The sequence below is a fragment of the Catharus ustulatus genome, chromosome 2, assembly GCF_009819885.2.
Source record: "Catharus ustulatus isolate bCatUst1 chromosome 2, bCatUst1.pri.v2, whole genome shotgun sequence".
Classification (NCBI taxonomy): Eukaryota; Metazoa; Chordata; class Aves; order Passeriformes; family Turdidae; genus Catharus; species Catharus ustulatus.
In genome coordinates, this window is record NC_046222.1 from 117,472,468 (window position 1) to 117,492,779 (window position 20,312).

The window sequence follows — 20,312 nt, forward strand, 5'->3', positions numbered from 1 at the left end:
ACTTCATCTCTCTCCATCCCTGAGTCTTCTACCTCGAGCAAGCCCTGACTGCACTGTAGGTCTGGTAAAGGCAGTGAAAACAGAATAACCATCCAACAAGGATTTTTGTAGTGCACCTGGCTCATACAGAGCAGATGAATACAGAAGCTGGCACAGGGGAAGGGTGGCTCACTCAGGGCATGGAAGCACATGAAGAGAGCAACACCTCGTTCTTCCACAGCAGCAAACTCAATTCAGCTCCTGTCGCCAAGATGCTCTCACACACTCCTCACACAGGGCACAAAGAGGAGAAAGGCTGCTAGTGCCACGTTTACACAACCTCCAACACAGCTACAACTTGTCACAGCTCTCCCTCACCACTCATGATATACTTACAGAGGCTGCAGGATCACAAAGGTGCAGGAATTCACCTCAACTCTCACCCCAGCTCCTGCTCTGCATGCAGCCAGACCAGTGCTGAGCACACAGGTCTCTTCTCTAAACCCATCCAAACTCAACCCTGCTGCTGCTGCATTCAAGTTTAACCCTAGCAAACAGAGCTCTTTTCTAGGAAAAATTATTAGTTAGGATCACTGTTGATGTAGAAAGATCCTATCACCTAATATATAATTCCCTAAATTGTTTGTCCTCTTCACAGGCTACACTCACCCCCACCTTCTGTACCATCTTCTCCTTACCAGGAGGAGAGTGGTTTGAAGAAGGGAGATAAGATTACCTCACTTGCTTCTTCATTATCCCTTCCATTTACAGGTGTATTGATCCCTCTAATTGAGTATAAATTAGTGCTTTCCCACAACTCCAAACGCTCCCCTCTGCTCAGAATCAGGAACAACATCTGGAGCCAAAAAAAACCAAAAACAGGAGAAAGTGGCCAGCTGACAACTCCATTTGGATAATCAGAATTTCCCTGGAACAATGTGGAAGTAAAGCAGTAACACATTCCTTTGGCTGGCTTCTCTAAGCTGAACATCAAGGACACAGCCAAAGGTTTCACTCATAGACCCTCTCCCCAGAATTAAAGTGGGAGAAAAAGAAAACAGAGGAACATACCTAAGTTCTGAGATGGTCAGTACAAATTGAACTTTCTTTTAGAAGTTCTTTAGTTCTTTTTTTGGTAGTGTTATGTCTACTTCACAGATCCACATAACAAGACACCAGAAAAAGATTTCATGAAGTTCTGAATATCTTAAAGACCACTGTAGCTGAGAAGCCTCAACCTCTCTACAGTTAAGACTTCCTTCTTTACTCCTAGTGATCTATGGATCAAAAATTTCAAGATGTCAACTATCTTTCAATCTCTGGTAACTGAATTTATATGAAGTCACGAGTTACCCAAGAATAATGTGCTCCCTAGGAAAGGCACACTTTGAAATTCTAAGTGTTTCCTAATCTCAGTTGCAGCAGAACTGACACTTTGATAAGATAAAACTAGTTTTGCAACTTACCTTAAAGTGCTTCCAAACAACTGAACAGAATACATTTTGAACCACTGTAAATGCCTGTACAGGAGTTACACCCCAGCCTTAACTTCAAAAAAAATTGTTCACAGGAAAGTTTTGTGCAGCTTTTTTAGTCCACATATCCTAGGAAATTTATTCAATATTGAATACTATGAATAACTGCTTATGTCCATAATCCAGAAAAGAAAATGGAGCTATTAGTTAAAAATGAAATCAGAGTAGCTGCAAGCACTGACCTCCTATTGGGTAGCCAAAGAAACAGGTGAAGGAGGCAAGTAAAAGTCTATTCAACCAAATGCTACTTAGAATCCCTGGTGGAAGGCAAATATTCAGAATTTCTTATACAGAAAATGAACTTTGTAAGTTTGCAAGAAATATGCACGAACTAGTAATGTTTTCAGACATGTTCTAACTACTGACTTCTGAAAAAGTTAAGTCAATACAGAAGTTGGCAAAAATATTCACAACACAAGAATTCTGACAAATCCTAAGCCTGGAAGGAAAGCACAGCCCCACTGCACCTTGAACACTACAACAAAAGACAGAAGGTATGGACTGACTTTTGGCTACCCCTTCTTTTCCTATTCTAGAAAAACAGGGATGAAAGTAAAAGAGCAAGGGACATTCTGTCCTTTGAGAATACATTAGGCAATATTCCTCAGTCATTTTAGTCCTAAATTTACCCTGTAAAAGTTTATTAGTGATATCTCTGGAAAGACTTTGCTTCTCATACAAACTGAAGAGACAAAATAAATCCATATAACAATGTAAATGTCTTTTATGGTCAAACTCCAAAAATAACTTGAACCTTATTTCACTGTTTTCACCTCCAGAAAAAGATCCTGGTAAAAAGGGAGCTTAAATCCCCAGTAACACAAAGGTAACTGAAATGCCACAGTTTTGCTGTGCACTGCTGTTTCCAACAAGGGCAGCATTCCTTGCAGCACCAGACACCTCCCAAGGAACACTGTAACCCATTCTGAATGCAGCAGAAGTTTATGAAGAGAAGGTACTAACCTGGCACACAAAACACAGTTCACTTTACAGCTATGCTGAACTCAAGGCACTCTCTTCCCATGCTTTAGATGCCTTACCAAGGTATCCTCTTACACACTTCTCTGATGTAGGCAAAGAAAAATAAGTTTCTTGGGGCTCTTTTGGTGGAAATAGCTGATTACTAGCCCACCTTAAGAGGTAAGTGTGATTTTTTTAACAGGTAGGGATGATAGTTCTGGCCATGCTGATAGTCGTGCTGCATATTAAAAAAAAAAAGTATTCCCTTCATTCATGAGAGTTATTTTTATCAACTCCACAATTCAGCATGAAATACCTACATCTAACAACCACTCATTTCTGGAGTCATCATTCTTTAGATGACACATTTAATATGACTACAAGTTTCTGAGAAGTGATCTTTAGAAACATCATATTGAGGTTAATAATGCTTGATTACCGTTCATAGTAGTGACATCTGTATAAAAGATTATAAAAAAGCACAGTGTATCACACAGAGGGCTAAGTAGGTGAGTGGCTGTTGACATAAAATGTGTCTCTCTTCTTTCCCTAATATTTCTCTATCCTAAAGCATTTTATCTTCAGTATTATGTTTGAATTGAAACTCAGAAGATTGAATCAGGAATCACTTGGGTCCTGAAGCCTGGCCCCCATTTTTCTGAAGGCAACAAAGCTTCATACTATTTTAATAAAAAGATCAAACTCCTAACTTAGCAAATTTTCAAGTCAAGGTCACCTTTTCCATCCCACAGACATCTGATCCAGAATCTGAGTAGTGAATTGGTCTAAAATCTTCAAACTGTTGGGCTGAAATTACACAGGACTAGTCTGCTCAGATTTGCTCATTTTTGAGGCTTCCTTCTCTCAGGTGTTAAACACATAACCGTATTTGCAAAGCCCTTGCACAATCTTTCTCAGCTTGTATTTTCCCAGATCAAGTTTCTCCAAACTCCCCTCTTAAGCAAGCCTCAACTTCCCAATCACTAGAGCTGTCCTGCTCACATCATAAGAATCACAGAATCATTTATGTTGGAAAAAGACCCCCAGATCATCCAACCTCTGACCGATCACCACCCTGTCAACTCAGCCATGGATGGCACTGAGTGCCACATCCAGCCATCTCAGGAACAGCTCCAGGGATGGTGGGTGACTCCTCCACCCCTCTGGCACTTCATCCCAATGCTTAGCAACCCTTCCCATGGAGGAATTCTTCCTCAAGAAGGATGCACACAAGAGTGCTGCTGGTTATCAACACAACACTAGAAAAAGCTGTATAAATAGAGAGTAGTGATTGAAATATACTCTGCAAGTGGATTTATTCATTCTAGTCTGTGTTCAGCTGCTTCTCTTAAGTAGGCAGAGCCTCTTAAGTAGAGAGGAGTCACTACTACAGCCAAAATCCATAGCAGAATAACTTAGCTAAGGATATACTCTAGCAATTATACACTACACTATTCAACCACTATTTTCCTGAACCAATGCACATTATGACCTCATGCTTAAATATTTATTATTATCTGTTACTCTTACATACTATAACAGAGACAACAGCCAAGAATGTTTTATTAGCAGAGAGTTCCAAACAGCACTAAAAACTCGAAAACTAAACTAGACAAATCGGCTGCCATATCCCAAAGAAGTTCCCTTCCCCCTCCCCACTCTATAAACAGTGAGTACATTGTATAGTTGTTTCACATTTCAATTTGATTTGTCATTAATTACACCTATCAGTTATTTGCATTGATTTTAAAGGAAATGCAAAATCTCAACAGTGTACTAGAGTACAAGTATGTTTGAGAGTGAACAGCATTCTAATTCCTATGAGTGAAAATTGAGGCAATAATGAAAAACAATACCACTGAAACCATCACAGTTTTGTTACCACAATAATTACAATTATTAAAAGCTTTAAGTATTTCTTGGATGAGGAATCCACGAGCTGCGTTGTCCTTTCCCTGAACACTCCCAGACTGAGCCACAAATCTAAAGCAACTCCAGGTAAAAGCTTAGAATGGAATTTCAACCACCACTCCCGGCCTGACTTCAGTGGGCTAGAAGCCTTCAAATTTTAATGGAAAAAAAAAATCAAACCAAACAGACCCTGTTCCATGACTTTGCATCCTGAGCTCACATTTGTGGTGTGGTGTTGGCAGTCTGGAAGGAGAAGGGAGCAATGCCTGCTGGCTCTTGCCCTTTAACTACTCTTTACTAGATGGAAGGGTCCAAGCATAGAGACTGATCCCAACACAGAGAAAAGAGGGATGAAAACAAACTAAAATCCTCATGCATGCAGTGCAGAAGAGGATTAGCCTTAACCAACTTTGCAGAGAACGTCCTGAAAGCTCTGACAGCATTAGCACCCAACATCATGTTATACTTGGGTACTGGAAATGCCAACAACTGCACCACTGCACACACAGTGATGGCACATATGGTCCACAAAGGAAGAATAAAATTACAAAAATGTACAGTTTAAGTGACTGTTAGTATCACAGAATGGGTAAGGTTGGAAGGGACATCAGTGGGTCATCTATTCCCACCTCCCTGCTCAAGCAGGGTCATCCCAGAACACACATGGCACAGGATTGTATCCAGATGGGTCTGGAATATCTCCAGTGAGGGAGACTCCACACCTTCTCTGGACAATCAGTTCCAGTGCTTGGTCTCTGCACAGTGAAGAAATTGTTGCTCATGTTCAGGTGGAACTTCCTGGCCATCAGCTCCTGCCCGTTCCTGCTGTGCATTGCTGGGAGCAGGAGCAGAGCCTGGCCCATGCTCTGCCCTCCCTGCAGACACTGACACACAGGGATGAGGGCCCCTCTCAGCCCTCTCTTCTCGAGGCTGAACAGCCCCAGCTCCCTCAGCCTTTCCTCCCTGAGATGCTCCAGCCCCTCCATCACCTTTGTCACCCTCCCCTGGACCTGCCCCAGCAGCTCCATGTCTGTGCTGTGCTGAGGAGCCCAGAACTGGGCACAGCACCCAGGTGATCCTCACAGGGCTGAGCAGAGGGGCAGGGTCACCTCCCTCCACGCTCTTCCTAATGCCCCCCAGGATTAATGACTTCAACTGTGACCAAAGCTCTTCTAAACACAAATAAATGTCTATCATCTTTATCTCAATGTATTTACAACTTAAACATGTGGAGAAATTTTAAGCAACCTCCAGTCCTACTCTTAAAGTCAGACAATCTTTATGGTTTTCCTTTAATGCTAACATAAACTGATATGGATCTTAAGAGGTACAGAAACGTAAAACCAGGTAATTTAAAATGAAGTCCTTGCAGAACAAGGCTCTATCATAAAATCTTTGCCTCACTCTTGTAGATTCAACACCTACTAAACACAGGCAATCTCTCTTTGGCATAAAGAAAACTCCTGCTATGTGTATGTGGAGCTCCTATGATAAACTCAGAACAGTCTGCACCTCAGATGAGTAGCCAAGATGTTTCAATTTTACACCTACTATGTTTTAAAAACTACTCAAAGCATTTTGAATGAAAATTCCAATAAAAAATAAACAAGTACCCTTAGCACTACTACCTGTAAGCTGTCAATCAAATACATGGTCTGATACACACAAAAGATTTTAGACTGTGTACTTTTCAACCAACACCCAGGGAGAATCTCTTCAAAGCCACCTGGAAGCAAATTTGGAAAAAAAAAAAAAAAAAAAGGCACACTAGTATTTTTCTTCACTATCATTTATCCTGAGATACATTAACACATTTTTAAAGGCTAATAAAGAAATCTCCAATCTATTTCTTGCTGAAGAACGTTTGTGCCACCCAAACTGAAGAGACAATAACCTCAAACATAACTCGTCCAATTAAGCAAAAACACATGACTAATATATATAAATACATGTTAGTGTCATAAATGCCAATTAAAAAAGTTCAATTAGAAATTGGGATTGTTATTCCAATTTGTATTTTCATATAGCTTTCAGTAATGGAAAGGTATATTGGAAATATATGCAAAGTAAGATTTCCCCTTAAATTTTTTTCTAACAAAAACATGAACTAGAATTTCTCTCTATCCCTTCTGGCCTTTCTTTCCACCCACACTCCTTAAAAATGAAAAATGCATGCTTACAGAACTTAAACACACCAAATGTCACATAATAAACAGTTTATCATTGTCATTCCCATCAATTCATTCATGTACTATTACCTTGTAAAAGTTATCACCAAAAGTTATTATTGCTGATTTACTCAAACTCAGTCTTATCAGTTTATTGTATTTGAAAGTGTTTAAAGCTTATCCTAAAGATCAGAATATGCCTCAACAAATAGGACTGTCTACTGTCAGCCAAGAATGTATCTCCCGATTTCTCTAGTAAATTGTATGGGAACTTCGACTAAACACTCAAGACATTTTACAGGCAAAGACCTCTTCCCCACACCCTCTATGAAAATACCTTTTGCTACCCAAAGTGACAGTGGTAATACCTATTTAGGAAAGATAAATTACACATTTCAGTATTTCATGTGTCCGAAATGCAAATCAGAGCCAGATGTGCTATTTACAAGAACTAAATCACTGTATCATCAATAACAAATCCCAGGAACATGCAGACATTGAGTGTATGTTTCACTGAAAGATGTTTGGTCAGAAGCATACGCAGCACTTCAAAGCAGATTTACAGCAGCTTTCCTCAAGTTTCTTATGGACAGGCAAGGTGGTACCCAGAATCTGTAAGCTGAATAAAAATGCTGCACCTCTGGTCCCCTGGAATTTACCTGCGTAGCATTGCAAAGGAACAGGAATACCACTCATAAATTGTATATGAAATTTGTGTATGTATTTTAAATGTTTGGGTTTTTAGAGGACTGACTTGACATCTGTGCGGAAAAGCCTGAGTAATCACAACTAGCTATCAGCCCTTCACACCAGCACTGCTGCTATTTTCAGTGATACACCCTGTTTTTGCTACAGTGCTCTTGGCATCATCATGCTACTGTGATTCAATATTTATCTGTTAGATCTAGTTACATCACAACACTCTCTGTACCACCTAAATCTCGTGCGGAACTTCTGCAGCTAACACCTAAAATCCATGGGGTTTGAGCTCTCCCTTCCAAATTCTCCATCCACAGAACAAAAAGTCAGTGGAGATGTGCAAACATCTGGCCCCCTCTGAATCATCCATCCTGAGAAAGGGTGTGCGGTCATGCACAAGCACTGCACCTCCCTTCTAATGGCAATCGGGCAGGAATAGAACCCAGTGTGAACTGCAGTGGTTAGCATAAAACCACTCGTGAAAGGAGTGTGCCAAAAATCGTATTCAAGACACCTTTAATAACAAGAGTTTTGTTCTCACAGAAGCTTCTCACCAGCCATCAAGTTAAAGGAATCATATACCATTTACGATGGCCCTTGAAGATTAATATTTTTAAAAGTTGTGTTAGGAGCAAGGTGGTAGTGTCTTGTGAAACGACAGAACTGAGTGTTGAAACTTCTGCTGACAACAAAGCCACCTGCTATGTCCAAGACCAGCATTTCAGTATAATCCGGACAAAAGATTAATTCTAGAATATTTTTAGCCCTGGCTTTGAAAGCAGACAGCTCTCCATATACACTGAAAAGCACAGGGGTGGAGAGCGGGCAAGAGAATACATGCAGGAAACATTCTTTGTTTATAACCAAAACACGGTCAATTATTCTCATAAAATCCATTGTCACGAAGAAAAACTCCAAGCACACTGAACTGTGTCACTACTAAGGCTTGCAGAGCAATCTCAGCTTCGGAATCAGACACACTGAAAATCAGGCAGTCTCAGTATCACTGTATCTTTCGTGTCCTTTTTGCAACACAGAGACAACTACACAAAAATACATGAAAGACGATGAAGAAATAAAGGATTTCAAAACTGAGCAGTCACAGAAATGCGGAGGCAGGAGAGAATGGAGTTCAGGTTTAATTCTTTATCAGCATCTGCTTTGGGGGAGTCTCTGCATTTTCTTGGTGACTCGAATTGTCATTTTCATCCAACAGCGGTAACCCGAAACAGCAGCTGGGGAACGCCAGCCACTGCCTCAACTCCCAGGTTTCACACAAGCCTCGAGCATCGGTTTAACAGCAGTTGCATAATAAGACTCAAAAGGCCAAGCACTCCTCCTGCCTCGTACATCTCCATTTCCACACGAACCAGAGTGATGGATGTGGACGGGAACCCAGCACTACCCGAGCGCCACTACCGAGCCAGTTATTATGCAGCAAAGAAGAGGAAAACCAACACCTGGCGCACAAATATGCAGACACCCAGTGAATAGGTGGATCTACGGAGAGCTATCTTCCCTTTCCCTTCCCCAAGAGGCAATCCTTGATGGGTGTGCCAGGAATGGGATATCGGGGGGAGGAGAAGAAAAGGGGTGGGAAGTGGTTGCCGCTTGCTGCAGCCAGGCTGAGCGATGGCGAGGTGGTTAATCATGGTGGCTGAGGAAACATGGGGTCACTTCTCCCCCTTCCGCCTCCCGCGTGACGAGGACAACGGGCACCGGCCGCGGGGGGGACCCGCGCCCCGCACGGACCGGGCGGCGGCGGCGGCTCAGGTGGGTCCCGGGCGGAGCATCCCCGAGCCCAGTGCGGGCGGGGGGCAGCGCTCCCCCGCCCAGCCCTGCCCTGCCCGCTCCCCGCCGCACTCACTTGCCGATCACCTCGCAGAGCTCGTACACGTCCTCGAACAGCACGTCGTCGTCGGCCATGGTCCGGGCGGGGGGGCTCAGCCCGAGAGGCGGCGGCCCCGGGGACGCCCGGCTCCCCCGCCGCTCAGCGCCCACCGCCACCACGGTAAATCCCGGCCGCTCCCAGCGCCGCCCGCCCGCGCGGGGCTGCCGCGGCCGCGCCGGGACTCCCCGCTCCTGCCGCTCCTCCTCCGCCTCCTGCCGCGGCCGCCGCCGCTCCCCGCGCGTGTCGCACCCCCCGCGCCCCCGCCTCCCGCCCGCCCCCTCCCTCCCGCGCTCAGCCGCGGCTCCCGGCGGGCGGCTCCGGCTCAGCGGGGCGGCGCGGGAGCCATGGAGGGGATCGGGGCGGGCGGCAGCGCCGGGTCTCTCCCTCGCCGGGCGGGAGCGGGGCGCGCGTTCCCGGGCGGGCGGGAGCGCCGGGAGGAAGGATAATAGTGGGAGGGGGAAGGGCGGGGGGAGTCCAGGCGCGGGCGCCGATTCCGCTCCCGGGCGCGAGGAGGAGGAGGAGGCGGCGGCGAGGCGGCGGTCGCGACAGGCGCTCGCGATAGGCGCTCGCGGTACCGAAGGGCGGGCGGGCGCGCGCGCGCTCCCGGTGCCGCCGCCGCCGTCACGCAAAACCCGTCACGGGGGCGGGCGGCCGCCGGGGGCGCGCGCGCACGCGCGCGTCGGGCCACGCCCCTCGGGGGCCACGCCCCCAACCGCCCGCTCGGGGGGTCCGGGGAGGCGCGAGGGGAGGGGTCGGGTGGGGGCTCGCGCAGGCGCGGGGCGCGGTGACGTCATGGCGCGGGGAGGGGGTGTGACGTCATGGCGCGGGGAGGGGGTCGGGGCGCGGGTGCCGCTCGCTCTTATCGCCGCTATCGCCACTATCGCTTCTGTCGCGACTACGGACCCCGCGGCTGCAGCACCGGGGGTCCCGCCGCGCACGCACGAGCCGGGCTGTGGCAATAAAGAACCGCTGTGCGAACCGGGCTCTGTGCAGCTTTGTCCGTGCTTTACTTTCCATTCCGTGTATTCCAGCAGGGTGTAAGCGTTTTCTGCAGCACGATCCGCACCGTCTGTGTTCCTGGGAAAGCCGCTCCTTCTCCCTGCGAGCAGCGAATTCACCTTTGGGGAGCGCGCCTGGTTCCAGCTGTGCGGGTATCGCCCAGCTGTGGTTTCTGTGTAAAAACACCGTGCGAGACATCGGTGAATTCCAGAGCACCCGAGTGCTTACCTGACTCATTGTCCCATGGTTTTTAACGTGTTGCCCGTGTGTGCTTTTCCAAGCTTTTGAAAACTTGGCTGGTTTGTGAAGAAAGCAAAGCTCTCTGCAAGGAATTAGTCAGGAGTTCTTGCAGTTTACAGTAATTATTTCTATCAAGGTACTTTAGCGCACATGCAACTTCTTAAAATCTATTACAGACGTAAATGAGTTGTTCACCAGACAGAGAAAAAACCCGTCAGAGCAGAATTATCTAGTGAAATGATTTAAAGGTTGGCTTAAAACTTAGAGTTGACAGCACCTTACCTTGTTCCTGTCTCCAGACAAATTTAAAAGGAGAAAAAAATAATCACGAAAAACAGTGAAAATAATTAATTAATTATATCTAATAATTACATCACTTCACAGTGCTGTCTTACAGGGTGAGAGACATTCCCGTGGGTCTGTGCTCCATCCCATACAAACCTTTAAAAATATTTAAACCACCATCTGCTCTTAGGACTGCCAACAAAAAGCCGATATATTTAAACCGTTCTCTAAATTTCACACAGCTAAACGTGGGCACCCATTTTTTCCCTTTTGCAGGCCCACAAGGCTGAGTCCCACACAGGTCACTCAGTAAGAATTTTTAGAATATGGGTGAGTGTTCACTTATGCTTTGAGCTGAAATTATCTGCAAAGCTATCATGAGAGGTTCACATTAAAAAACAATTAAAAAGTGCACAAGGAGGAAAATTGTGATGCATCTCTTCCTGAGCTGGGGCAAATGCTTTGGCTGCTCCAGCAGCATCACCTGATGGAGGTGTTGCCTTCCTCTGGAGGCCAAGTGCCACATTGCCCAGATGTGACAGCTTAAACTAAGTAAAAGTTTACCAGGCATAATATAGGAGCCTTTGTGCCAAAATATTGTCATAGAGAAACACTTTCAGAACTTCAGAGGACGCTTGGTTTTGGAAATAGGCAGCACATAAACGTGGCTGTCTGCTAAAGGACAAGATCCTGGGGCACAGGTTCAGGGTTAGTTGTCCTGGGAAGGAAGTTTTTTGGAAGATGCTGAAGAAAACTGGGCTTTGCTGAAGTGAGGCAGTCCTTCCATGGCATCCAGGGAATGCCAGCAGGCACCTGGCTCACAAGAAGCAAGGTGGATCTATCAAACCTGTCAGCTGTCCATGCTCAGTGCAGGGGGGGAGTGAACACAGGTGCTGCCTCCCATTTGAGTTACATGAGAAGAACCTGCCTGGAGCAGGATTTGTGTGTAGATCTGGATCATAAAAAGTTGCACAGTGAGCCAGCAAATGCAGCGAGGATACCACTGCATCAGCAGTTGCTGGAACAATTGAGAACTGTGCTGTAACTCTGTTTCAGATTGAATGGGCTCAGGAAAATAGGACTATTAATCTGCCAGCAGCCTGGACACAGTAGCATGATAATCCAAGCAAAGCATTTACAGGTATGTTTGTGATCAGAAATTCCAGCCACAAGTTCAAGAGTAGTCATTCCCTTTCATAACCAAGCATTTTTGATTTTCACCCATGTATCCAGTATGGATCCTTAGAGATTTTGGGATTAAATTAATAATTCTGAAATACGTACATCTAACATTCATCAAAAAGTGTGTAACCATAATGTTTGACATACAAGAAGAAGAAATTTTTCCCTTGAGACCTGATTTCTGGCAAGGTAATGGTCTGAAAACAGATCAGGGCATCTGTCATTTCAGAGCTGGGAGAGGGACTTTTTGATCAGGAAAGAGCAAGAGAAGGACACTGAGTGTTCACACAAGGAAATGCTCTACAAACCCTGGTACCTTTCCCCAAAGCACTGCATGTGTTTGAGCTGCCTGTCTGCCAGGTCCTGGACAGGCTGTCTAAGGTTGTCTATGTTTAGGTTAACCACTATTGCATTCAAAAAATGCTAAGGAGTAGCTGAGTGTCGGCTTGCACACTAGAAAACTTATTTCTTAAAATTTTGTGGGGTTTTCAAGTTTTATTCACCTGGGTTATTCTCAGGGTTTACACATAGAGCCTGTACAGTGTGAACCACAGGGCACAGTTGTTCAGAAGTTGTTTTTGGAACAATAGTTCAATAGTTACCAGTTATATCCAAAGAGCCTTGATAATGTTTTCATTTATAAGTTTGATGTAAAAGGTACATGATGAGAAGAACAAGAAATTTCAGAGTTTGACAGTGTTCTGATATCCAACAGATGTAGGAAGCACCAAATCCCATTCCTCATTCCAGCTATAACAGGGTCCTGTGCTTTGATCTGTAACCCAGGTATTAATTCCCTCCCTCTTAAAAAGTTTGAGAATGACACTGAAGATGAGTATGAGCTGTTGGTACTTTGTAAGAGAGAATATTTCAGGCCTGCCAGGTTTCTGACAAACTGCCATATTGTTTAGGTGTGCAAATTCTGTGAGCTGAAAATAGTTCATACTTTGGGCAGCAGAAATGTGTTTGGGTGTAAGTGAAAAGAGACTGTTTTGATCACAAGAGGCACAGACATTTTCAGTCCTTGTAAAAACTGTCAGTGAAAAGAACCCTAAAAAGCCATCAGCTGACCTGGAACAGGTCTGGATGACTTCTTGTCTAAGTCTATAATTCAGCTTGGAATCTGCTGTGTGGCAGGGCAGGCTGCAGCTGCAGAGCTCAGGTGCTGCACACAAGTTGAGCCACACTGTAATTAAGGAGGCCAGGTTTCCCACGAATGCTTGTCTTAACAGGTGACTGATGTTTGTCTGGGAAGATAAATCTCCAACTGCATTTTTTCCCCCAGTGGAGTTGTTTTTAAGTTCCTTCACAGTGTCAATTCTCCATTGCTCAATTGGAAGGGGACTCTTACTGCCACCTTTCCTCACTGAAGCCAGCACCAGGTGTCTTTTCTGCTGCCACTTCTCTTCAAAAAGCAGTTGGAGCTTATCTCAGGGATCTGTACCTTGCCCCCAACTAATTCTCTTGGAACTGACCGCCAGGTTCAAGAGTTCCTGGGAAAGACAGGTGTAATGTGAACGTGGCAAAACCTGGTTTCCTTGGGCAGCAGGCTGACAGGTGCCTCTTTGGAAAGAGGAATTTGCTTTCACTGTCCTTCAGACGTGGTCACCACATCCCCTTCCTCTGACACTCAGCTCACACTGACTCAGCACCGTAACCAGACCGGTCTTGGTCAAGGGAGAAAGTCACTTTCCTCATCTGTAATTAGACCGTACTCGTAATTAAACAGAAATGATGGTAACACTACTGAAGATGGGCATTAAACTAAAACCAGAGCTGACCCAGTCTGATCCTGTCAGAAGTATCACAAGTCACCTTTCAAAATCAACTTCCAAAGGTGAAACAGTCCAGGTAAGAACAGCTGACAACATGAAAACAGAAAGGAATACTTTAAAATTACACAAACCCTTATGTAATGGAGTTTCTTTAGCTATTGCTTGCCATTCTGCTGATTTTCCCCTTCTTTGTGTACCATGTAGCTGTGTCTTGATTGTATTACTGAAGGTGTTTATTTCTTTTCTTCCCAACTGCAGCTATTCCTCATTGATGAGTATGGATTACATTTTAAGAACTGTAGAGGAAATCTCTCCAGAATCCTTTTATTGAAACTTCTTTTAAATTAAAAAAGTCTTAGAGGGGTTAAAACCAGGTAATAAAACCAACTGAAAATTCCACTTATCTTTTCATCATTTGCAACCATATGCTATAGTCATACACCTATATAGAAAAAAATAATTAAAAATCAAATTATAAAGACAATATCAAAATGCAAAGTATTAGCACAAGCAAATGAAAAATAATGACTTTTTTTCCCTTTCATGTCTTTCTTTCCTTCTTTCTTGCATTTCTCACTCTCCTGTCTTTTGTACAACATTATTAAGCTCTGTTGACTAGACAGGTGCCACCCTAATAGAAACTCCAGAAGGGCTGCACAAAGCAGACCAAATGCCCAGAGGAGCTTTAGTGTAGATAAATGGCAGGGAATACTTCACTGAGAGGAAATCCTCATCTCCACCATCCCTGCTGGATGCTGAACTTGGAACTGGTGGTTTCAGCTCTGGAAAGATCCCTCAGACCCAGCCAGGCAATTTTTTGAAGCCACTGCTGCAGGCTGCAGTGACAGTAAAAAAAAAAAAAAAAAAAAAAAAAAAAAAAAAAAAGGCAAGGCAGTATTGGGTGTGTCAGGAGAGGCATGAAAACAAGGCAGAAGGTGTCATTTTACCTCCACATAAAATTCTGGTACACCCACAGCTGGAGGGCTGGGATGTTTTAGACCTTCCTATCTCCAGGAGGATGAGCAAAGGAGAAAATGGCAACAAAAACAACCCAGGGATGAGCCAGCTGCCTTGCAAGGAGAGAGCAAAAGGCTGGGACTTGGCAATTTGCAGAGAAGACACCTGAGGCAGGGTATGCTACTTTAAAAAAAATATTATACACACACAATGGATAGCAAACTTTTTGAGGAAGCTGTGGACATCAATAATATCAGGAGGTTCAAAAGGGAATTAAAGCATTTCAGGGATGACACAGCATTATAAAAGACCCTGGATGGAATTGGCAGGGGTGTGCTGTGGAGCAGGCCTGGTACAACAGTAGGTGCTGGGGAAGTGGGAGGGTGGCAGCTTGTGAGGCTTTCAGGCACTTTCAAAGCTATCTGCTACTGCCACCACTCTGTTTTCATTTTCAAAGGTGTAAATTCAGTTTTCACTACAAATTGTACAGGCAGCTTCTCTGCATTCAGGTGAATCCCAAGAGTCAGCGCACCTGGAATTCAAATAATATCCTTACCTAGGAAGACCACGTTATTGATCTCAGCCTTCCCTCTCGGGTAGGGAGGGCTAGGTGAACCCATTAGGGCATTTCTTTTGTTCTCAGTTTTATTCTGTGTTTCATTTTTCATTCCAAACGTTGTCCTTTATTTTGTCCCCATTCTGCCACCAGTTTCTTTTCCAAACACTCTTTATGAGGTTTAAATACCTAATTTTTCTTACTGCATTTCCCAGATCCCTATTCTATTAATGTGCAGTAATGCAATAGAAAAGCTGACAAGGTTTACAGTTGAAGGCTTCTAAGACACAGCTATGGTTTTACCACTTATCCTGTAGCCTCAGGGTAAGCTAAGCTTGCCACATTTTATAGCTTTAGGAGAGAACACTAATTCTGTAAATAATTATTTGCTAAGTATTTCATCTTCCTCTTTGTCATCCAGCTTTTTTCTTTTTCTCCTGGTTTTCTCAGCCTGCTTTTTTTCAGATGAGGTATACCTTTGCAGAAGAGTGAACACCCTCTGCCTGACCATTTAGTTACTTCCTACTTCCTTCTCCCTCTTATGCTTTCCATTTCTGGAGTATTATGCTGGCACTGCATGATTATTCACACACAAACTTCAAGATTTTTTTATACTTCAAGAGCAAAACCACCTGCAATGGAAAGAGTTGGTATTGACTTCCTGATTCAAACTGGCTAAGTTACCATCGAGAAAATTCTTGTGAACTTTTTACCTGCAGGTTTGCAGACAGATCTTTGAGATTTAGCAGGAGAAAAACTCCTGGAGGGCAAAGGTGTAAGGTTTTCCATGTCCCATGAAATTCTCTTCAGGTCTGTCAGAGGGAAAAACTGGGAAAAAAATGTCCTTTTTTTGCTATGGCTTTTGTTGGCAGCAGCACTCTGACAGCCATCCAAGGGGACTGGCCATGGGCATCCTCATCCCTGGCAGTGTCCACACTGTGCTGGGAGCCTGACACTGGCTGCAGCTGAAAAGCTGTTGTCAAAGTGAGGTTTGGAGACAGCAGAGAGAGAAAAAGACTGCCACACTTTATAACAGCTCTCTCTAAACCCAGTACATAGCATCTCTCTGATCACTCTCTTTATGGGCTCTCCCTTATTTTGAAGAAATTCAAGCCATTCTCCCTTGCTGATCACCTGTGCCCTGCACATGGTCCAAATCTCAGCAGAGACTTCTGTGAGTAGCTTGAGGCCTTTTCATTTGGAAGGGAAAAATGCTTCCACAAAGGCAATTTTCTTTTCCTTGGGAAAAGGCACTTGTGTGCTAAGTGGGAGACTATTTTTGTGATTGCTGCCCTATTTGCTCTCGCTATTGGAACGTCAGTGGAGAATATAACAGAGGGTGGGAAGAAGTGGGAGAAGGATCTTGATGTAAGGACAGGAGAGTGACACACAGGTGAGCAAATTGCTACTTATGTTGTAGTAAATTGTGGTCCCTGGTGATGCTTTGCTCAGAGTTTTTACATCAGGCCAATATGCTCAGCTTCAGGTTTTTTTGGCCATCAGTGCTCATCTGGAGGCAAGACTTGCCCTAATTTTCTCTCAGGTGTATAGCATCATCAAGCACATCTCTCTGCTCCTTCACCAACGTAAAATATGCTGTCATAGAAGGAGAGTTGTACCAAGGATCATGGAAATGTGTAAACACTTCCTGAGGAGCTGCAAATGCCTGTTGTAACCTCATCTTATTTATGATGACTCCTAATCAGAAGCTCTGTTTGATACTGGTGATGTCCTTAGCACAAGGAATACAAAAAAATCTAGCAGAATTCTGAGGATTATATTTTTACAGTAACTTAAGAAGGCAAAAACTTTAGGAATAATTAATTTTACTGTGAGGAAAATAGCCAGAAGTAACAAATGTTGCTGGCAGTCCACGCAAACCTCTGTCCTGTAAGAAGCACTGGCTCAGAAGGATCTCTGGGGCCAGCCCAGAGCAGAAATGCATGCTGGTGTCCTTCCCATGCTGTCACCACTCAGATCCCTCAGACTCCCTTGCTGTTTGAGTTCTCTTGGAGGATTTTCCAGTGCCATGGTGTCCATGTTGTGCTCCACACCCACAGATTTCAGCTGTGCCTGTGCTCAGTCATTACAGATGTCAAGAAAGGACATCTCTTAGACTTGTAGTTTGAGTTCAGTCATAATAATTGATTATTTCAAGCAAGAGTCAGACAGGGCCAAAGTGTTTTCTCCTCTTAGAAGAAAGGTGATGCTGTCTGAAAATCTTCTAACTGCTAAGTACTTATTTACAGTAATTGTCAGATCAGTGGGTAAATCCTACCATAAGTGGAAAAGCTGTGACTCACAGTCCTAAGAGGCTTGGTTGGGGTTGTGTTGTCCTTCCTTTGGTGCCTTTGGTTGGAAGTATGAAGATAATAACAGAGCAGATGTGGCTCAGAGTAGCTGTACCTGTCCAGAAACATCAGCTCGAGGATGTGAAGGAAACAAAGACCAGGAATTAATTATGTACAGGGAAAGGGGGAAAAGCACTTGGTTTGCCTCTGCTGTGCAAATACAGCCAGTGCTCAGCTGGTCAGGGAAACCAAGATTTTGATAAGTAGTGGTCAACTCTGTTTTCTCATCCTGTGGGTTCTGACAAAGAATCATTTACAAACGATCTCATTGACTTTAGGTCTCAGTGGTCTCCATCTGAGCTAATTGTCTGGGCTTCCTTTAGACAGTCAACAGATAGAGACATCTCTGAGGCATAATCATTCTGGATATTCTGGGGAGACAGTAAGGAGCTCCAGCAAGTTTCCCTTAAAAAAGAAAAGTGATTTTTTTCTTTGAACTTTGAAAAGGGGGTGCTTTAAACTCTTCTGTTAATGCAGTAATAGATGCCCTAAAAGAAAAGGAGAAGATTAGTAGCTTTTTAAAAAGTAATGAGAAAGGTATTTTTTTTCCTTGTCTGGCTTTCTCAGAAATGAAAAAATGTCTCCTCAATATTTCCATGCTCTGGAACCAGCAGGCACCACGGAGTTTGATAAGGATCTGACTTGGAGTGTGAACTCCTAACAAGAGCAGTGCAATTTGTAGCTTGTATTTAACAACTGGTTCAAGCCAGAACCTCTTAAAGACAAGGTTCTCAGCAACTTCCCTCTGCATCCTGAAATTAAACATTAACGTAATAAGGAAGTTCAGTTCCTAACTTAATCTAACTTAATGAACAAGCACATGTTCAATTAGTCTCTGAGGTACTGTGCACTGATTCATGGAATTGGAAATATCTCCCAGAGTATCAATACTCTTGCTGTCAGATGGCAGCAAGTCTGTTAGCTCCACTTGTGCCATGTCCTGAAATGAATTCATCTCAACCTGCTGGGGCTGTTGACTGTCAGGATTTCTCAGGTGAAATGGCAGTGCTAGTACTTCTTTGGAGAAAGTGTCATGCATTCCTCTGCATCTGTCCACCCAGTGTGTCAAGTTTGTCTCTGGCCACAGGACATTTCTTACAACATTATTGCTGTTTGCAGTCCTTGCTCTTCATTATAGGCATTCCCACAGTTGTTTCTTACAAAATGGTGATAGCTCCTGGTATCCCAGATGATGCTTCCCTTTTTCCTTCCCCCACCTCATGTTTTTTCCCATGTACCTGCTGGTTGCTGTGCCTTTGACATGAATTCCTGGTAAGCACTCAAGAGCAAGCACTCTTGTTTTCAGTTTTCAGTTGAATAAAATATAGGCAAGTAACAAGTCACGTTATAATGGTAGCACTCCATTATTTACAGCACAGATCAGAATGGGCATCCATTCCTGTGTATTTAACATTTTCTGCTGGCCTGTAGAGGCTGGAGATGGTGAAGGTTATGGTTATATGACTAAACTTTCATTTCAGAACAGAATGGTTAAACAGGACCCTGATAAATGTCAGACATTCCTGTATCAGGTATGCCAGGCCTAGCATAAGGGTTCCAATTTGGGATGTCATCTTTCTAAGCTGTTATCTTTTCTAGCAACACTATCCCAGGAAAATGAGAATACTCTCAATACACACCTAGAATAAGGGTCTGCTGACTGTAGATTTTCCTTTCCAGCCAGGACATGCAAGCTTGTTTCTCCTTTGCATTGGGATCAAGTACTTGCTGTATCATATGACAAGTCTTACCACTTCCTGGATGAATTCATTTGTTTAGGATCAGGACAAATCTCTATATCCTGTTCTTGGTGTTTTCAATCCCTAAATTAATTTCCTTAGTTCATTTTATAATTTTTCCATGACATCTTAAAAATGACCACTCCAGGCTCTTTAAGCATCCATCTGACATTAAGAGCACCCCCCAGTTCAAGCTTGATAAAGATTATCAGTAAAGACAGAATAATATACTAGGCACAGTATGTAAATTGTTTTAATTACACTTTGTAAAATACTTGTTTGTAAGAGCAGGTTTGACAAACAAAGTCTGTATTCTGTGTTTACTGTTGTTTTTTTTTATCTGCTTGATTCATGTAAAATCTGACTCTGGACCTTGAACCACAGCCCAGTTTTGAAGTGGGTGAGTGTGCCTGCAGCCACCAAAACTTTCCTAGGTTTGCACTTAACTTGCAAATGTTTCTGTAGCTGAATATTGTTCTTTTAAAGTACAATTTTCCAGGTCCCTGTGGCAGACAGTCAATTTCAGCTAAAACTTCTCTCTGGGCAATGAGAGCATGAACCTTCTTAGTTGTGCTGGCAATTATTGACACTCACATGCAGCTCAGAGAGAATCACAGAGGCACAGAATGGTTTGGGTTGGAAGGGACATTCAAGATCATCTCATTCCAGCTCTCCTGCCATGTCCAGGGACACCTTCCACTGTCCCTGCTGCTCAGAGCCCCATCCAACCTGGCCTTGGACACTTCTGGAGATGGGACAGCCACAACCTCTCTGGGCAGCCTGAGCCAGGGCCCCATCACCATCCCTGTGAGAGAACTGGCACCATTGTCATTCAAACCTCTCGCTCCTTGAGCTTCTCAAGAGCTGTGTCACTGGCAGTGGCACTTGTTTCTCAAGTGCTTTGCTGTGTCCTCTGCTCTGCAGAGTGCCAGGCTTAGAAAGCTGGTTCTGGCAGCTGTCAGGCACAAATTTGCATGCAACATTTGTCTCTCCAAGGAATCTTTAAACCCTTTCTTGTCTGTCAGGCTAGGTATACTAATGATAACATCAACCTCCCTCGTGTGATCATTTCCTAAACCATTCTA

The 20,312-nt window shown here is 44.0% G+C and overlaps 1 protein-coding gene and 1 long non-coding RNA gene across 8 annotated transcripts in view; one reads left to right on the top strand and one right to left on the bottom strand.

The window, feature by feature from the left end:
* Window positions 1-9,260, bottom strand: part of CASK (calcium/calmodulin dependent serine protein kinase) — a 188,887-nt gene extending 179,627 nt beyond the window's left edge. For all 7 annotated transcript variants that reach the window (XM_033052486.2, XM_033052487.2, XM_033052483.2 and 4 more), the window contains exon 1: window positions 9,120-9,260. In XM_033052486.2, the coding sequence (XP_032908377.1) occupies window positions 9,120-9,178 (59 nt within the window). In that variant the 5' untranslated portion in view covers window positions 9,179-9,260. The remainder of the gene's footprint in view (window positions 1-9,119) is intronic.
* A 789-nt stretch (window positions 9,261-10,049) lies between these two features.
* The window catches only part of LOC116992656, a 50,038-nt gene continuing 39,775 nt past the window's right edge, over window positions 10,050-20,312 (top strand). Inside the window, exon 1 of the long non-coding RNA XR_004417088.1 lies at window positions 10,050-11,808. This is a non-coding gene — a long non-coding RNA (uncharacterized LOC116992656). The remainder of the gene's footprint in view (window positions 11,809-20,312) is intronic.